The 14,963-nt window shown below is 37.4% G+C and overlaps 1 protein-coding gene across 1 annotated transcript in view; it reads left to right on the top strand.

Annotated features, from left to right (window-relative positions):
- Positions 1–357: 357 nt before the first annotated feature.
- ATG5 (autophagy related 5) overlaps positions 358–14,963 on the top strand; it is a 116,518-nt gene continuing 101,912 nt past the window's right edge. Inside the window, exons 1-2 of the mRNA XM_054569776.1 lie at positions 358–639; positions 7,237–7,402. Of these exons, the coding sequence (XP_054425751.1) occupies positions 7,295–7,402 (108 nt within the window). The 5' untranslated portion in view covers positions 358–639; positions 7,237–7,294. The remainder of the gene's footprint in view (positions 640–7,236; positions 7,403–14,963) is intronic.

The raw sequence follows: 14,963 nt of genomic DNA, 5'->3' as shown, positions 1-14,963 counted from the left end.
AGGAAGAAGGATGTATCGATAGCTTAAAAAAACACACTTTAAAAACAAACATTTTATTAAAATTATTCTGCAAAGGCAGGAGAGGGATGCTGCAATAAGCTCCAGTGCAGCAGTGTCTGAGTATTTTTAAAACTATCTGCTTTTATAAAACCGTTACATTACCCTCCTCAAACACCGATGACTACGCGAAAGACACCAGAATTTCTTAAAAGGTGTTGTGAACTTGCCAAGTGTTGGATCCCACACTCAAAAGAGGCGGCTCCGCTCGTCTGCGCATGCTCAAGAGTGGCTCCGGCCTCCTCGCGAGGTTGGATCGTTCTCGGAAGGTGGAGTACAGACCACGTGGGGTCCCCTGACGTCATCTCCGGGCGCCGAGGGTGACTGGACTTGGGGTGGGCTTCCAGGGTTCCGCGGCGGCGCTCCGGGTTGTATTTGCTGGATACCGGCGGGCGGAAGTGCAGCAGGGTTTGGCTCCCACCACCGCGCCGGTACGGTCTGCGGCTGCGCGGGCTTTGGAGACTTCTGGCTCACGCGTCTCTGCGGGACAGTGTGTCAAGCCCTGCGCCGCTGTCCGTCTAGAGCCGGGGACTCGATCCTCTTCAACAGTCTGGGAAGCCGAAGGAGGAGCCGGTGTTTCTGGTAGGGTATTCGTGTGTGTGTGTTCCCAACGGAGTGAGGAAATGAACGAAGGAGGAGGGTTGGGGAGGTGCCAGGCAGGTGTGGTAAGAAGGAGGGGCGAGTGTTGGGCTGGAAGAGCGCTCCCCCGGGCGGTGGTGGCAGGTGAAGGTGGTTCTCTGGGGGAGGTGGGGCTGGCTAGACGTCGCCCCCGGATCCCGTGGGCTGGCCGGAGGGTGTAGTCTGTGCGGTTTCTTTCGGGGAATATGTCTGTTCATAACTAAGAAAGGAAGCCCAGGCTCTAGAGTATAGTTCAGAACGTGCGTTTTTTTGTGGAACATTTATTTAAATCATTTTTTTCTCAGGCTGTTCAATTCTATCTGAATTTGGTGGATATGTTCTCCAGTTTGTCTTCTCAACGGTATTCATTCAGTATCATTTTAATAACATTTAGTGTTATTTTTACGTACTTTAATTATACTTTGGGTTATTTTCAAATCATACGTGAAATTGAGGAACCTAGGAAAACTGGATTGGTTCTAGATTTTTCTGAAGAGTGGGGAGGCACAGCAGGTCTTCAGCAAGAATCAGAGTCCAGCGATTATAGTATAGCAAGAAACTTAAAGGCCTTTCAGAAGTCACTTGGAAAATCACAAAGTTTTGGGGACTGGGGGTACTTTGATCTGAACTGAATTATTTGTGATTTTTATAGAAGGGGTTATTGGTTGAATTTTGAATTTGACAGTAAAGATGTTGGGCTGAGGGTAGTAGTTGAGGAGTATTTTAGAATTTTGCACTAGATTTCAGCATGTGCATTGATCCTTAAAGTTATACTGGTTAAAATTGGGGAAAATGAACAGAATGGTATTTATTACATGGATATAAGTTTTTAGAATAACATAGAAAACATATACAATTAAAATGTTGGTTAGCTTTATTAAGTTAACAAATACCGTGTGCCTGTTATGTACCAGGCACTGAGCAAAAAATAAACAAAACAACAATGAACAGAACAATAAAAACCCCTGCCATCATGAAGTTCACCTTGGGGGTAGGGGAAGAAGATAGTAGGTGGTGAGAAGTGCTAGAGAGAAAAAAATACAGCAATGAAGGGCATGGTAGTGGAGTGTATAGGAAAATGCAGTAGTAGCCTTAGAAGAGATGATATTTGAGCAAAGACCTAAAAGTGGTAAAGAAGGGTGCAAAATGGATGTAGTGGAAAGAGCCATTAAAGCAACCACAAAGTCCCTGAGGTAGGAGTATACCAGTTAGTTTGGCTGGAACTGAGTGAGCCAGGGGGGAGAGAAATGAGTACCCTGGTACCTTGGTACTTAATCCTTAGTTCCAGGTATCAAAAACAAGTACTAAACTCTGAAGTATTTTCTCTTGTGGGGTATTATGTCTTGTGGGGCAGTGTGGTGACTCATACAAGTTCTGGCAACTTGTGACGAGTCCGAGCAAGTGCTGAGTGCTGAACATTTTTTTGTCATCAAAATGTGACGAATAAAGGGTTTGACAAGTTCTGAACCTCACGAGTACTGAAATATGACTGACTGTCATCAGGTCAGAAGGGGGCCAAGTCATTTATGGCCTTGTAGGACTCTGCAAGAACTTTTCACTTTGAATGAGAATAAACTGATCTGATTTTTGTTTTAAAGGATCTTTCTGATTGCTATGTTGTCTGTCTGCAGCAAGGGCAGAAATCACACCTATTAGTAGGCTTTTGCATTTATCCAGGTTAAAGGTCATGGTGACTTGGATTGGTTCTAACAGTGGAGGTTGTGAGAAATGGCAGATGTTTTTGACTTGTGTCTAGCTTAGAGCCATCAGATGTGAACAGGGTGTCAACGATGACTCCAAAGATCAGAGCCTGATCCACCAAAGAAACAGAATTAGCACTTAGTGATTTGAAGAAGACCACAGAGTAATAGAGGAGAAAGGCCATCTGAAATTTTTCAGTTTTGCAACATGCTAAATTTTTTAATGAAATGTCAATACACAGTAGTATATATGAAACTGTAATTCAGAAGAGAAGTCTGAGCTGAAGAAATAAATGTGGAAATTGTTAATGGGTAAGTGATATTTAAAGCCATGGCGTGGTTCCAAAGGCGTGGTTCAAGGGCTGAGCCCTGGGACCTTCAACATTTGGCTGTAGGTGAAATTTTTTTGAACTATGTATTCCCCAGGGTAGGGTGGAGCTGTTCAGTAAAATCCTGTTGAGAACCACTGACTTGTAGTGATAAGGTAGAAGAAAACAGGCCCAGTCCTTAGCTAGGAGAGAGTGAGGAAGGAGATGTGAAAATTTGAGGAGAGAAGATATGTAGCGGTGATCTAGGACAGTGGGAGAATAAATGGACTAGGGAAATGTAGGAACCCTGGCAGTACTCAGGGCCCCCTTTTAAAAAAAAAAAGATTTTATGTATTTACTTTGAGAGAGAAGGGAAGGGAGGGAGAAGGAGGAACATCGATCAGTTGCCTCCTGCATGCACCCCAATTGGGAACTGGGCCACAGCCCAGGCATGTGCCCTGACAGGGAATCGAACTGCTTGTGGGACGATGCTAAACCAAATGAGAACCACACTGGTCAGGGCGAGGTCCCACTTTTGAGGTTAGTACTCATGAATTTAAAGGGAGATTAGCCAGCATACATTACTATTTTTAGATGTTTATAGGTTTACTACTAGTAGGCATTTGATATTTTAAGTAATTTCTAGGTAGTTAGGGATTTTGTCAGCAAAATAGCTTCGGGCAATAGTTGGTTAGCCTTTCTTGGTTTGTAGTGTGAAATGGGCTGTTAATTGTGCATTCTATTTTTATCATATTCTCTATGCTATTTGTTGTTGGGTGAGCACCTGCTCTGTTTCATGCCCTGAATTAGATGTAGAGAATACAGCAATCAAGAAGTAGCCCCTGGAGAGCCTTACTTGTAGTAGACTGCGTCATGGATTGGGATTTCTGTGCTTCTAGAACATTGCCTTCAAATTGGATTCATGATGATGACAGTGTAGTGTATGTATAAGAGGGGAAAGTGTTTTTCCAAAATTAGGAAATAAGGTGAATTTAAAGTGTGATTAGGTAGAAAAGTTTCTTAAGTAGCTAGTATAACTTGGATTTGTGGATTTATATATATTTTCCAGTTCAACAAAAATACCAGGGCCTGCTGTGTGCCAATTATGCTAATTGCCACAGAGCTGGGAATACAAAGGTATCTAGTTTCTGCTGTCAAGGAACTCTCACTCCAGTGTGGGGAGAGGCAAGAGACAGATAAGATAAACATAACTGCAATGCATGGTTATAACATGCTATTAAAGAAGTAATTAGATTGGCGGTTGCTTAGTGGAAAGCTTCTCAGGGAGCTGATGTTAAGCTGACTCTTAAAAGAGGATTAAGAGTTTGGCAAAAGAAGAGGGAAAGGATGTTCAAGCAGACGGTCCATGGAAGTACAAAGAAATGATATATTAAATACATATACCATTTATTGAGTGGTAACCAGGTTCTAAACCCCCCAAAGCCCTCTGAAATTAAAATTATCTTCAGTTTACAGATATGAGGTTCAGATATGTCAGATTTGTTGTCCAAGGGCACACCGCTTATAGGACGAAGTCAGAGTTTAACGCATGTCAATCTGATCTCAAAGCCCCTTAACTACCTACCTTGCTCTGTTGCCTGCTGTCAGCATTGAAATCTTCCCTGTCCTGTTCTTGGTCCCGCAGCCAGTTTTCACCATCTTCTATTCATTCTTGCCTGGAAAGACCTCTTATCTGTCTCTCATTCCACTGCAACCAGTGTAGGTCAGGCACTCATTGTTATATGCCTTAGTTGCTGAAATTGCTTCCTGGCTATATTATGTATGACTTGGGATCTCCTTTTGTGCACTGCTACCAGTTGCTTTTACTTCATTATAAAACTTCATAGGCTCTCAGACTTATTGGATGAAGTTGAGAACCCACAATACTCCATTTAGTATGTTTCATGATCTAGTCTCAGTTTACATTTACACATTTGACATTAAAAGAATAGTTTCTCTTATTTCTTATCACTTAGTATGTGTCCAGTACCACATCAAACACCTTTTTACATCTTTTTTCCCCAGAATAGCTTGGTGAATTTTACAGATAAGGAAATTGAGGCTTAGTGAAATGATTTACCTAGGATCTCCGTGTGATATTAAGACTTTTCACAATGTCGGCTCTTTCATTGTCTACTTCTCCCAACTCAGAACTTCCTAAAATGTCTGCACACATATTGCTTCTGCTCATTTCCTGTCTTTGTCAATGTTAGTTTGCCCTGAGTGGAATATTTGTCATCTTCTCTTTTTGCCTGTCTGTATTCTACCCATTCTTCCGTTTCCATATCTTTTAAAATACTTCCCTGAACACTATAGGATATATTAATATTTTACTTCTTCCCATCTCTCCTTTCCTTATGAAAGCATTCTAAAAGTAACATTTCATTATAACCATGGACATTTTGGGGTTGGAAAGTATGTTGACTATTATTATGGTATGATGGAGAGAATATGACATTGGAAATCAGATGAAAAATCTTTACTGTAAGATTACAAGTGCTATAGTAGAGGAAAGTAAAGGTGCAGTGAGGAAACAGATCCTGCTTGAGTCATGCATTGAAGAAAGGGTATTTGTGCTGGTCTTGAAGTATGTCTAAGTTTGAAAGATACAGTGGAAAAGGCTACTTTAGGGTAAAGAACCTCCAGTATGAGCATAGCTATGGAAAGGACATGAGCATGCATGGTTTGTTTAGTAGAGTTAGATATATTGCCTTCTGAGCAACGTTTAAGCTTTTTAAAAAGTTGTTATCACCATTATTATCATCGTATGTGCCCTCAGCATCTGCCACAGAGTTGGGCATATCAAATGATCAAATATTTATTAACTTTATGTTGATTATTTATGCAGTGTTCCGTTAAGAAAAGTAAAAGTAATTTTCCGTTACTTTCCTTTACTTTTATAATTCCTGCTTACATTATACAATGCTTTTGATTATTTTCAGTTCTCGAAGTCTTCATGAATTTTAAACATTTTTTGAGACATACTCTTCCTGTTCTGTAAATTTTGTGATCGATATGCTTTATAGTACTATATTATAGAAATTGCTCTAAGTACTTTACATGTATTAATTTTATATGTTTTATGTGGTAAGTGCTGTTATTCTCCTTTTACAGATGAGAAAACTGAGATAAGTTAAGTGACTTATTTGAGGTGACATAGTAAATGGTGGAGCTAGGTTTTGAGTCCCAGTGATCCGTATTCATATTCTACATTTTGAACCCCCACATCATAGCGCCTCTCCTGAGTTCAGTTTTGTTTATGGATATATTTTAAAGAAGTTGAAACACTGGTGTGCTGGAAAGAGCACTGGACTCAGTTCAAGTGACCAGAGCTCTTATCATGGTTTGACTTAATTAGTGCTCTTCTTGGGCAGATTTTTTCACCTCTTTCCATTTATTTACCTATAGATGACATTGTATCCAGTTGACCTCAGAGGTGCATTTAAGTATAGTGGTGCAAATTTAGAACTTGAGTTTTTCTCTCTTGGGTTAATTAACTTATGGCAGGTTTGATGTATTTGGTGTTGGTCACTGGAAGAGAAAAGCTCCTTGAATAATTCAGTGTTCATAGTTCATATTTGGCTAAACTAATGTGATTATTTAAATTGTTTCTACAGGATATGGTATGATAAATTATGAATTAATTAGCCTATGAAAGATAGGAAATATACACACACACACAAATACATGTGTGTAGAAGGCTATTGAATCCCAGTACTCGGAACCAGCAATATTTATTTCAGCATTTACTCATACAGTATATTGTGGTATTATCTAGTTATAGAATATTGGTACTGAAAGTCACTTGGATATTACAGAGGTCAAAAGCCATGTCCTTCTACCATATCCAGAATACTTCAGTTGGCAGATTTAGTGCTATTTTTGTGGTATAGGGAATATTCTGCATTCACAGTATGACTTTTACTATTTCAGTTGGGTCAGAGGATTGTGAGCGAGGTTTGCAGTCTAGGTAGGATTTGAACAGATGAGAGAAAAGCATACTAGTCATGAGAGGGTGGTAGGACAGAACAAGGCTTTAAGGGGCCAGTTTTACTACAGGGTTTCAAAAGAAATGTAGTAAACAAGATTGGAAATATTGGTGGAATCAAATCATGGGCACAATAAAATTTAGAATGAGAATAGGTTCGCACAAAGATTCCACCCTCCCTGCCCCCATAAGGTGTATGTGTGTGTTTTCCTGGAAAAGAGTCTGAACTATTTGAACTAGTAGAGTGTATACTCTGGGGCAGGGATAATTGTGGGGATGATTACTTTGTAGTTGGACTTTAAGGGACCATAGGGCATAAATGAAAAATTCACTTTAGAGAAGGCTTGAGAGAATGATGCATCTCCAGTTTCACTTTGGCTGTGGTTCATTATTTAGCATGCATAATTTTGAATTGGTTACTTCTATGATCCCTTCAAATAAATAATAGCCCTGCATTTAGAATTTGTTGTACTGATTTTGGCATTTTTTAAATATAATCTTTGTTGTGGAGCAGGTGAATTCCTCATTGCAAGGATTTGATTAATGCTCTTCATTTTATTTTCAGTTTGGCTTTGGTTGAAAAAAGAATTTAGCCTATATGTACTGCTTTAACCACTGGAAGAATGACAGATGACAAAGATGTGCTTCGAGATGTGTGGTTTGGACGAATTCCGACTTGCTTCACCCTGTATCAGGATGAGATAACTGAACGGGAGGCAGAACCATATTATGTAAGTGTGTTGATGGTGGCAAATGGGATATCTAACTTTGTTCCTTTTTGTAAATAAAGCTCTAAGAACTTAGAGGCTGTTATCCCACATTTTATATGCAATTAGTACATGCTTATTATGGAAAATTAGAAAACGCAGATCATCAAAAAAAAATGAAATTAAAATACCTATATTCTTATCACCCAGAGGGAAAAAGCACTTTTGACAGATTGAGACTTCCTTGGTCATTCTTGATATTCTTTTTCTTAGGCACATAAATATATATTTTTAAAAATCCCCCTATATATATATATGATAGAATCATAAGTTATGTTCTGTTTTTTAACAGGAAGCTATTTTAAAAATAATAAGTTCAGATTTGATTCTTTTGTCTTTAGGTGCTTCCAAGCAACTATTTGACAAATTCTTTATTGTAGCTCAGTGAACATATGAACATATATATGTTTTCATATGTCAGTAAGCTAATATGTATTATATAAAATATATTATTTAATAACAAATTGCTGTATATAGACTCATAGGTTTGAGTTAGTATATTACCATTTCTAAAAAAGAATACCAAATACCTTCTCAATTTAGTTTCTTTTTTTCTTTATTCTTTTTCTGAGTGCACATACAATCCAAACTTAAGCATCTGTCAGAAATAATAGTATCCTGCCTGTTTATTGAACAGCCCCTAATAGACAAAGGCATTCTTGTTTGTCATTGGAGTTTTTTTGATGTGTGTGTGTCTCAGGTATACATAATACCATTTACCCATGATAATCTGGAAAAGTGGGAAATGTATTTGTGCTGCTGGACTCTTTCTTGCTTCACCTCAATAAAGCTTGCCCTTTGCGTTCTCCCTTGCCTCTTTGGGAGCAGCAAGGCTCTTGAACCTGCGTGAGCTGTGGGAAGTCAGGTTTCTAGAAATCTCAACAGTTTTCTTTCTTGCTTTTAGAAAAACTTCTGTAGTTGAAAACAAAATGTGGCCATAGTTTATTTTTAGAAGAATTTTATTTGTTAAATGTATTTTTTTCTCTACTTCTCTAGGAGGGGTTTCAGGATATCATTTATATTTTGTTTCCATGCTAGGCTTTTCTATTTTAATTAAAACTTTTAACCTTGGGTAGCTTTCTAATAGTATCTAAACAAAGAAATGTATGTTTCTAATTGGTCAAAGTGGCAAAAACTGAGAAATGTATAATTTAAGTGTGTTTACTTTTGAATCAGAATATGGTGTTTGACACACTTCCTGCAGTTAAAAATTCAAGTAAAGAATACAATATTTTTTTCTTTATATATAAATATGTTTAAGTATGAAAAGACTTGTGAGAACTAGAATGTAAGTTGCTTTCTAGCTGTTTCTAGCTATTTCTGATTGAATTGAAAGTTGCAGAAGGTAGGAGGGAGAGGGCTGTTTTATCTAATAAGTAGTTGTTTTTTACTTGAATTCTTCCTAACTTTTCACCCAAAAGAAACTTAAAGTGATTATGATTAAGTTTTTGAAGAACATGGGATAATGGGCATTCAGTAAATATTAAACAAAAACTAGGGTTTAACATCATGTAGCATACTCCAGATTTTGCTGAATGCACATACACTACACTTGGTGTAAGTTAATATGTACAGGAGGAAAATATACAAAAACATTAGCTTTGGTTAGTCTTAGAATTATAGGTGATCATTTTAATGTCCATGTGGTTTTAGTTCACATATGTCTTGGTTGTAAAGCTTGAAAACATATCTAATTGCTTGGTTTATAGTAATGTTTTAAAGATTCTGGATGAAATGAGGTATAAATGTCATGGCCTGAGAGCCAGTATACCTCTTCCCCAGACATTCTCAAAGCTCAGGGTTGTCACTGTGGTGTGAAAAGTTTGTTTGTGTTGAGGTGCAATAAGGGTAGGTGAGTGGGGATGTAGTTTACTTTTATAATGCTTGTAGCTTATTTCTTAGGAACTAGATTTTAAAGTGTCTACTCATATAAAACTTATACATTTAGTAATTATTCATAGAGTCTTCTGGAATTTTGTTTCCATTTTTTTAAATCCTCACGTGAGTGTGATTTTTAGAGAAGTGGGAGGGGGTGAGGAAGGAGGGAGGTGGGAGGGGGAGAGAGAGAGAGAGAAAGAAACATCGCTGTGAGAAACATAGATCAGTTGCCTTCTGTATGCACCCTGACCTCCCTGACCAGGGATTGAAACCACAACCTAGGCATGTGCCCTGATGGGGTATCAAACCCACAATCTTTTGGTCTATGGGATGATGCTCCAATCAACTGAGCCACCTGGCTAGGGCTGTAAAAGCCTATTAATGTTAATTTTGTTTATTTCTGCATTTTAATTTATTGTCTTGGCATAAATCTTTCAGCCTACATCCTTTCATTAAGTATTATATCCTGTTGGGCAGGGAATGTTAGGAAGGAAATTTGTTAGAAACTAGGCAGCTTTTCAGTTTTTGGTCTGTTGTATTCATTTAAACTGTTGCTTTTCATTTAGATTATCCAATGTAAAAACATACTTACTCATTTAGAGACTTGTTACCAGAGGAAATCACACAATCAGACACAGGGCTATCAATCCGAGTGGACCCTGAACATTACCCAGCAGTCCTTTTATGTTTCCTTAGTCAGGTGTCTCTGTTCTTCTTTATATCTATTCTTTGAGCCCTGATACCATCTTTCAGTCTTAACAGGTGACCTCACTCCCTGCTTCACAAAGAAAATAGAAAGCCTATGATAGGACCTCCCTTAATTTTCTGCCACCAAGTCTGCAAATCCTGTTTGCACTCACATGTTTTCTTCTCCTCTCCTGTTTTAGCGGCAAAGGTATCCTCCCTCCTAGGCAAGGCCCAGTCTTCCATCTGTGTTCTGGATCCCCTCTCTTGCCTTCTCAGGAAGTTGGTGGTGCTGATGGTCTCACATTCCCACTGCGGCCTTCTCTGCTTATTTTACTCTCAACTTCTAACTAAAAGCTGACTGCTGTTTTTCAGCATTTATATTGTTTTAAATCTTTCCTATTCTAAAACACCCCCCTGTTGACCCATCTCTTTCAACTTCTTGCTTTCCCTTCACAGCCAGACTTCTTAAAGGTAGTCTGTATTCATTGTCTCATCCTCGCCTCCCACAGCTTACTTCGCTGTGATTACATTTTGACTACTGCAACAGAATGTTCCTGCCATAGTCACTAATGACATCTTTTTTGCCAAACCAAGAGTCTCTTTTTGAATTTTCATTTGCTTGAATGAATTATTGACAGTATTATCCATTTTGTGGTTCTGTTCTCTCTTGATCCACAGTGTCTAATATTCTGGTTTTGCTTCTGCCTTTATGGACTGTTTGTGTGTATGTGTGGTCCTCTTTGCCATGTTCCCTTCCTTTGCTTGTTCTTCAGTGTTGGCATTCTTCAGAGCTTTGCCTTTATTATTTTTCATTTCACTTTTTCCCCATAGACCTCTCACCCACTTTTATGTCTTGAGAGTTTTTGTCTTGACAGATCCCAAGATTTTACTTCTAGCTCTAGCTCTATGTGTCTGTCTGGTGGATACCCTCACTTAGGTGTCTTCAAGGAATTGGAGCTGAGCGTGTTTGATACTGGTCTCGTCATTTTTACTCCCAGACAACCCAGTCATCTTCTCTTATTTCCTTCCTGTTTTAGCAAGTAGACCTATCATCTGGCTAATTAATTACTCCTACTAGTAATTAATGTGGGACTCGCCCTTTGATGCTTCCTTTTCCCATATCCCTGTTATTTGATCATTGACTTAGTCCATCTGATTTTTTTTTTTTATCTGAAATATCTCTCAAACTTACCCAATTCCTTTCATTCCCACTGCTACCAGCCTGCCTCAAACCACCATTTAAAAACTGATGGGTGGCATAAGTACTGACTAATTTTCCTGGTTTCAGTCTGTCTTCTTTCCATTTTCTAGCCTGCAGTTGGTATATACTTTCAAAACACATGTCTTATCATGTCACCTGCCTGCTTGAAACTGTTAGTGGCTTTTCATCATCTTTAGGATCCTTAATGTAGTTTACAAGGTTCTTCCTAATTTGGTCTTTTGCTTCTTTAATACTCTTCTGTCCCAGCCCTTTACACTCCTGTCCTATTCAACTTCGTAGGGTTCCTCAAATGTGCTTGTCTTTTTATATTCACTCCATGCCTTTTTGCAGTTTTCTCTGTCTGGAATGAGTGAGTAGCAGTATTTCTCACTCTGCTTATTCCCAGACACCCATACTGCCCATGTTTGGTTTACCCTTGGTTGCCTTTTTGACCGTTGCCTCAAAATAGACTTCCTATCAAGGCCTTTCCTGAGGCCATAGGTTAGGTTAAGTTCCTTTGCTACTTGTTCTTATAACATTCTTTACTTCCTCCTTGAATTCATCACATTTTTAATTTTGCTTTACTATCTTCCTTCCAGCCTATAACCTCCATGAGAGGAAGAACTTTCTGTTTCATTCAGTGCTCTATCCTTAATGCTTGGTGTGATGCCTCACACATTGAAACGAAACAGAATTCTAGTATATTTTAATTCCATTTTTGTTCTAAATAACTAAATCTCCAATTTTATAATTGAAAATTGTTAAAAATAATATTTAGTATGAACAAATAATATTGCAGGCATCTTTTTCAGAAACATAAGTAACTTATACAACTATGTAAAACTTATATTCTCTTTACAAGCTCTATAGAAGAAAATGAGTCACTTATGCCATACTGAGTATTTGTCAAGTGCTAAGTGAGGAATAAGAGAACTCTAGATTCCATATAATTGACAGTATCCCCAGAGGGGGTTAATCCTTTTTATAGGAAAAGAACTTAAAGAACCTTGAAGACTTTTGTAGAAATGAAATAAGCCAGGAACAAAAGGACAGATACTTTACGATCCATTTATATGAGCTACCTGGGATCGTCTAAGTCAAGTAGAAAAGTGATGACTAAGGGCCAGGGGGAAGATAAAAATGGGGGAATTATTGTTTAATATGTACAGAATTTGAGTTTGAGATGATGAAAAGTTCTGGAGATGGATAGTGGTAATGGTTGCACAACAGAGTGAATGTATTTGATGCCACTGAACTGTACACTTAAAAATGGTTAAAATGGTAAATTTTGTGCTAGGTATACCAGGATTAAAAATAAGAACTTAAAGTAAACCAATGAGCTACAACTAAGAAAAACAAGTGGTACAATCTGGATGTATAAGGCAGGATGGTGCCTTTTTGCTGTTATTTTCTTTTCATTTTTACCTGTTTAAATATTTACTAGATACTTTATTTAAAATTTACTAAATTGTACCTAACATTCTTAATTCTTGGAGTTATTTCTTAGAGCTACTATAGGTATTTATATCAGTTACAGACTAATCCGACAGGCTAATTTGGAACAGAAAGTTTCAACCACAGAATATTAAGGAGGGGCATTCTTTATTAATTATTTTTAGCCTTTTGTTGCAGTTTCTTTGGCATCTCTCATGCATTCAGCAAATATTTATTATATGTGTATTATAATTTGAGGGGCACTGGGAAAGCAGCAGTGAACAAAACAAATGTTTCTGTCTTAATGGAGTATTCATTCTAATATTCCTCATTTCCTTATTATAAAGAAGTTTTTGTTTCATGAAAATCATTTGTAAATTTTTCAGCAACTTTGATGAAACCCTGGACATGTAGTACAACACCCTCCGAAATCAGGAGCTGATGTTCATACTTCTTAGTCCTAATGTGTCTTCCTTCTGTAATCTCTGTAGGTTAATATCATTCTCTACAGATTATTGTTATTAAATGTCCAACAGACGCTTTTAAGTTCTAGACTTACAGAACTTAACTCAGCTGGTAGAATGATTGTATGTATGTATGTATGTATTTTTTTAATGGCCAATTTACCATGCTGTTTTAATTTCGTAGAGACTGTCCATGTTACATCTGTATCTGATGCTGTTGTTTTCTGACTCTAATGAATCTTTTCTTTGCCATTTATGTAATAGAATATGATCTTGGAAAGTTATTTAAACTGTATATAAAATAGTGATGATAATACTTCCTGTAAAACAGCTAGTGCTTTTTCTTATACTAGTGTTAGTTCCCTTTTTCTTTTCTTTCTAATCATGTTCTGGTTGTTTTTAAAAGGGAACTTCTGTTTTGTTGAATCCATAATACTACCCAACAGCTTGTTTGTAGTTTTAGTCTCATCTGTTCCATACTGAAGCACGCCTCCTACACCCTTATCTTCTCTAGTCCTTTGGGTCAGTCCTGTTCTCTTACCTACTTGAGGCCTGTTATCTTGAGCTTTAGTGATTATATAACGCTTCTTTTAACCGGAATATTTCTCTTTGTATATATTCCCCAGGCCAGTAGTTGTCCTTGATTTATTGATCAAAAGACATAACCTTGAATAAGCAGCATGAAAAATGAGGCAAAGTTAGATTCACAAAAGCACCTGAAAAAGAGTGTCAGGACAATTTTACCAGCAAAAGAAAACAGAAGCTTAGAAATGGCCTCAGTGACTATTGCCAAGGAGGAAAATTCATGAATTCTTGCCAGATTTCTCCTTTTATCTCCTAACCAACTTTCAAAAATGCTCTCCTGTGTTTTCTTTCTAAGTACCTTTCCTGGGGGAGAAAAACAGTGACAGTCTTTACAGTAATCCGATTGAGGCTTTACCTAGCCCAGCGTTCCCTCTCAGACTTTTTTCTCCAAATTCCAAGGCCCGACCTCCGTGAGGACAGGATTGAGGAGCTAATTGACAGTGGCAGGATCACCAGGCTACCAGCATTATACCTTGAGCTTTTACTTTATTGCGCTTTAAAGATTTACATGTGTAGCTCAAAAGTCAATTTAAACATCTTTTATTTCTTCATTAATGATCATGAAAATCTATTCTGATTTCCTAACCTTCCCCACTTTTCCATCTCCTCATGTAATATTTTCTTAACAGATATATTGTCTATAATTTTCATTCAGTCTTTTATGTAAAACTGCTAGAATATTCTTCAAATGCTGTTTTTTAACATGCCATTCTTTTATTCATGGTATCATCATGGGCCCCTGTTGTTCATCAAATGAAAATTTCTATTTGACTTTTAAAGAATTTTTGCTTCCATTAATATTTTTGTAAGAACTTAAACAATACTTTTTTTTTTAACCTCTGTTTTACCTCTATATAGGGAAGGGCAAATTATGTCTTTAAATTGCTATTCTTTATTGCAACTAATGTAATACATGGTAGATTACCAAAACATAGGATACCAGTTGAGAAGTCCTGATTGATCAAATAAAGGTGTACATTAGGACTGAGTTGATTATCTTCTCAGAACAGTTTAATTAACTCAGGTGACTTATATTTTTAAGTTAAATTTAGAAGAAATAGTGAATCCTAAATAGTATGACATCAGGTTACATTGTTCTTTTACTTGGAGAAAATTATTATGGAAAGTATGTACTTAGATTTGTGTTGTTTATTCTAGGCATTTATGCTATAATCTGTACTTAAAGTAATGATCTCATAAGAAATTTTAAAACATCTTAAAACCTTTAGCCTTTGATTTATTATAGAAAGCAGTGACTTTGTACAGAATATTCAGA

This window comes from Pteronotus mesoamericanus, unplaced genomic scaffold (genome assembly GCF_021234165.1).
Source record: "Pteronotus mesoamericanus isolate MK-2021 breed Mesoamerican mustached bat unplaced genomic scaffold, CSHL_Meso_final contig_20, whole genome shotgun sequence".
Classification (NCBI taxonomy): domain Eukaryota; kingdom Metazoa; phylum Chordata; class Mammalia; order Chiroptera; family Mormoopidae; genus Pteronotus; species Pteronotus mesoamericanus.
The sequence above is the reverse complement of the archived record's forward strand: the minus strand, read 5'-3'. Positions and strand labels throughout refer to the sequence as shown.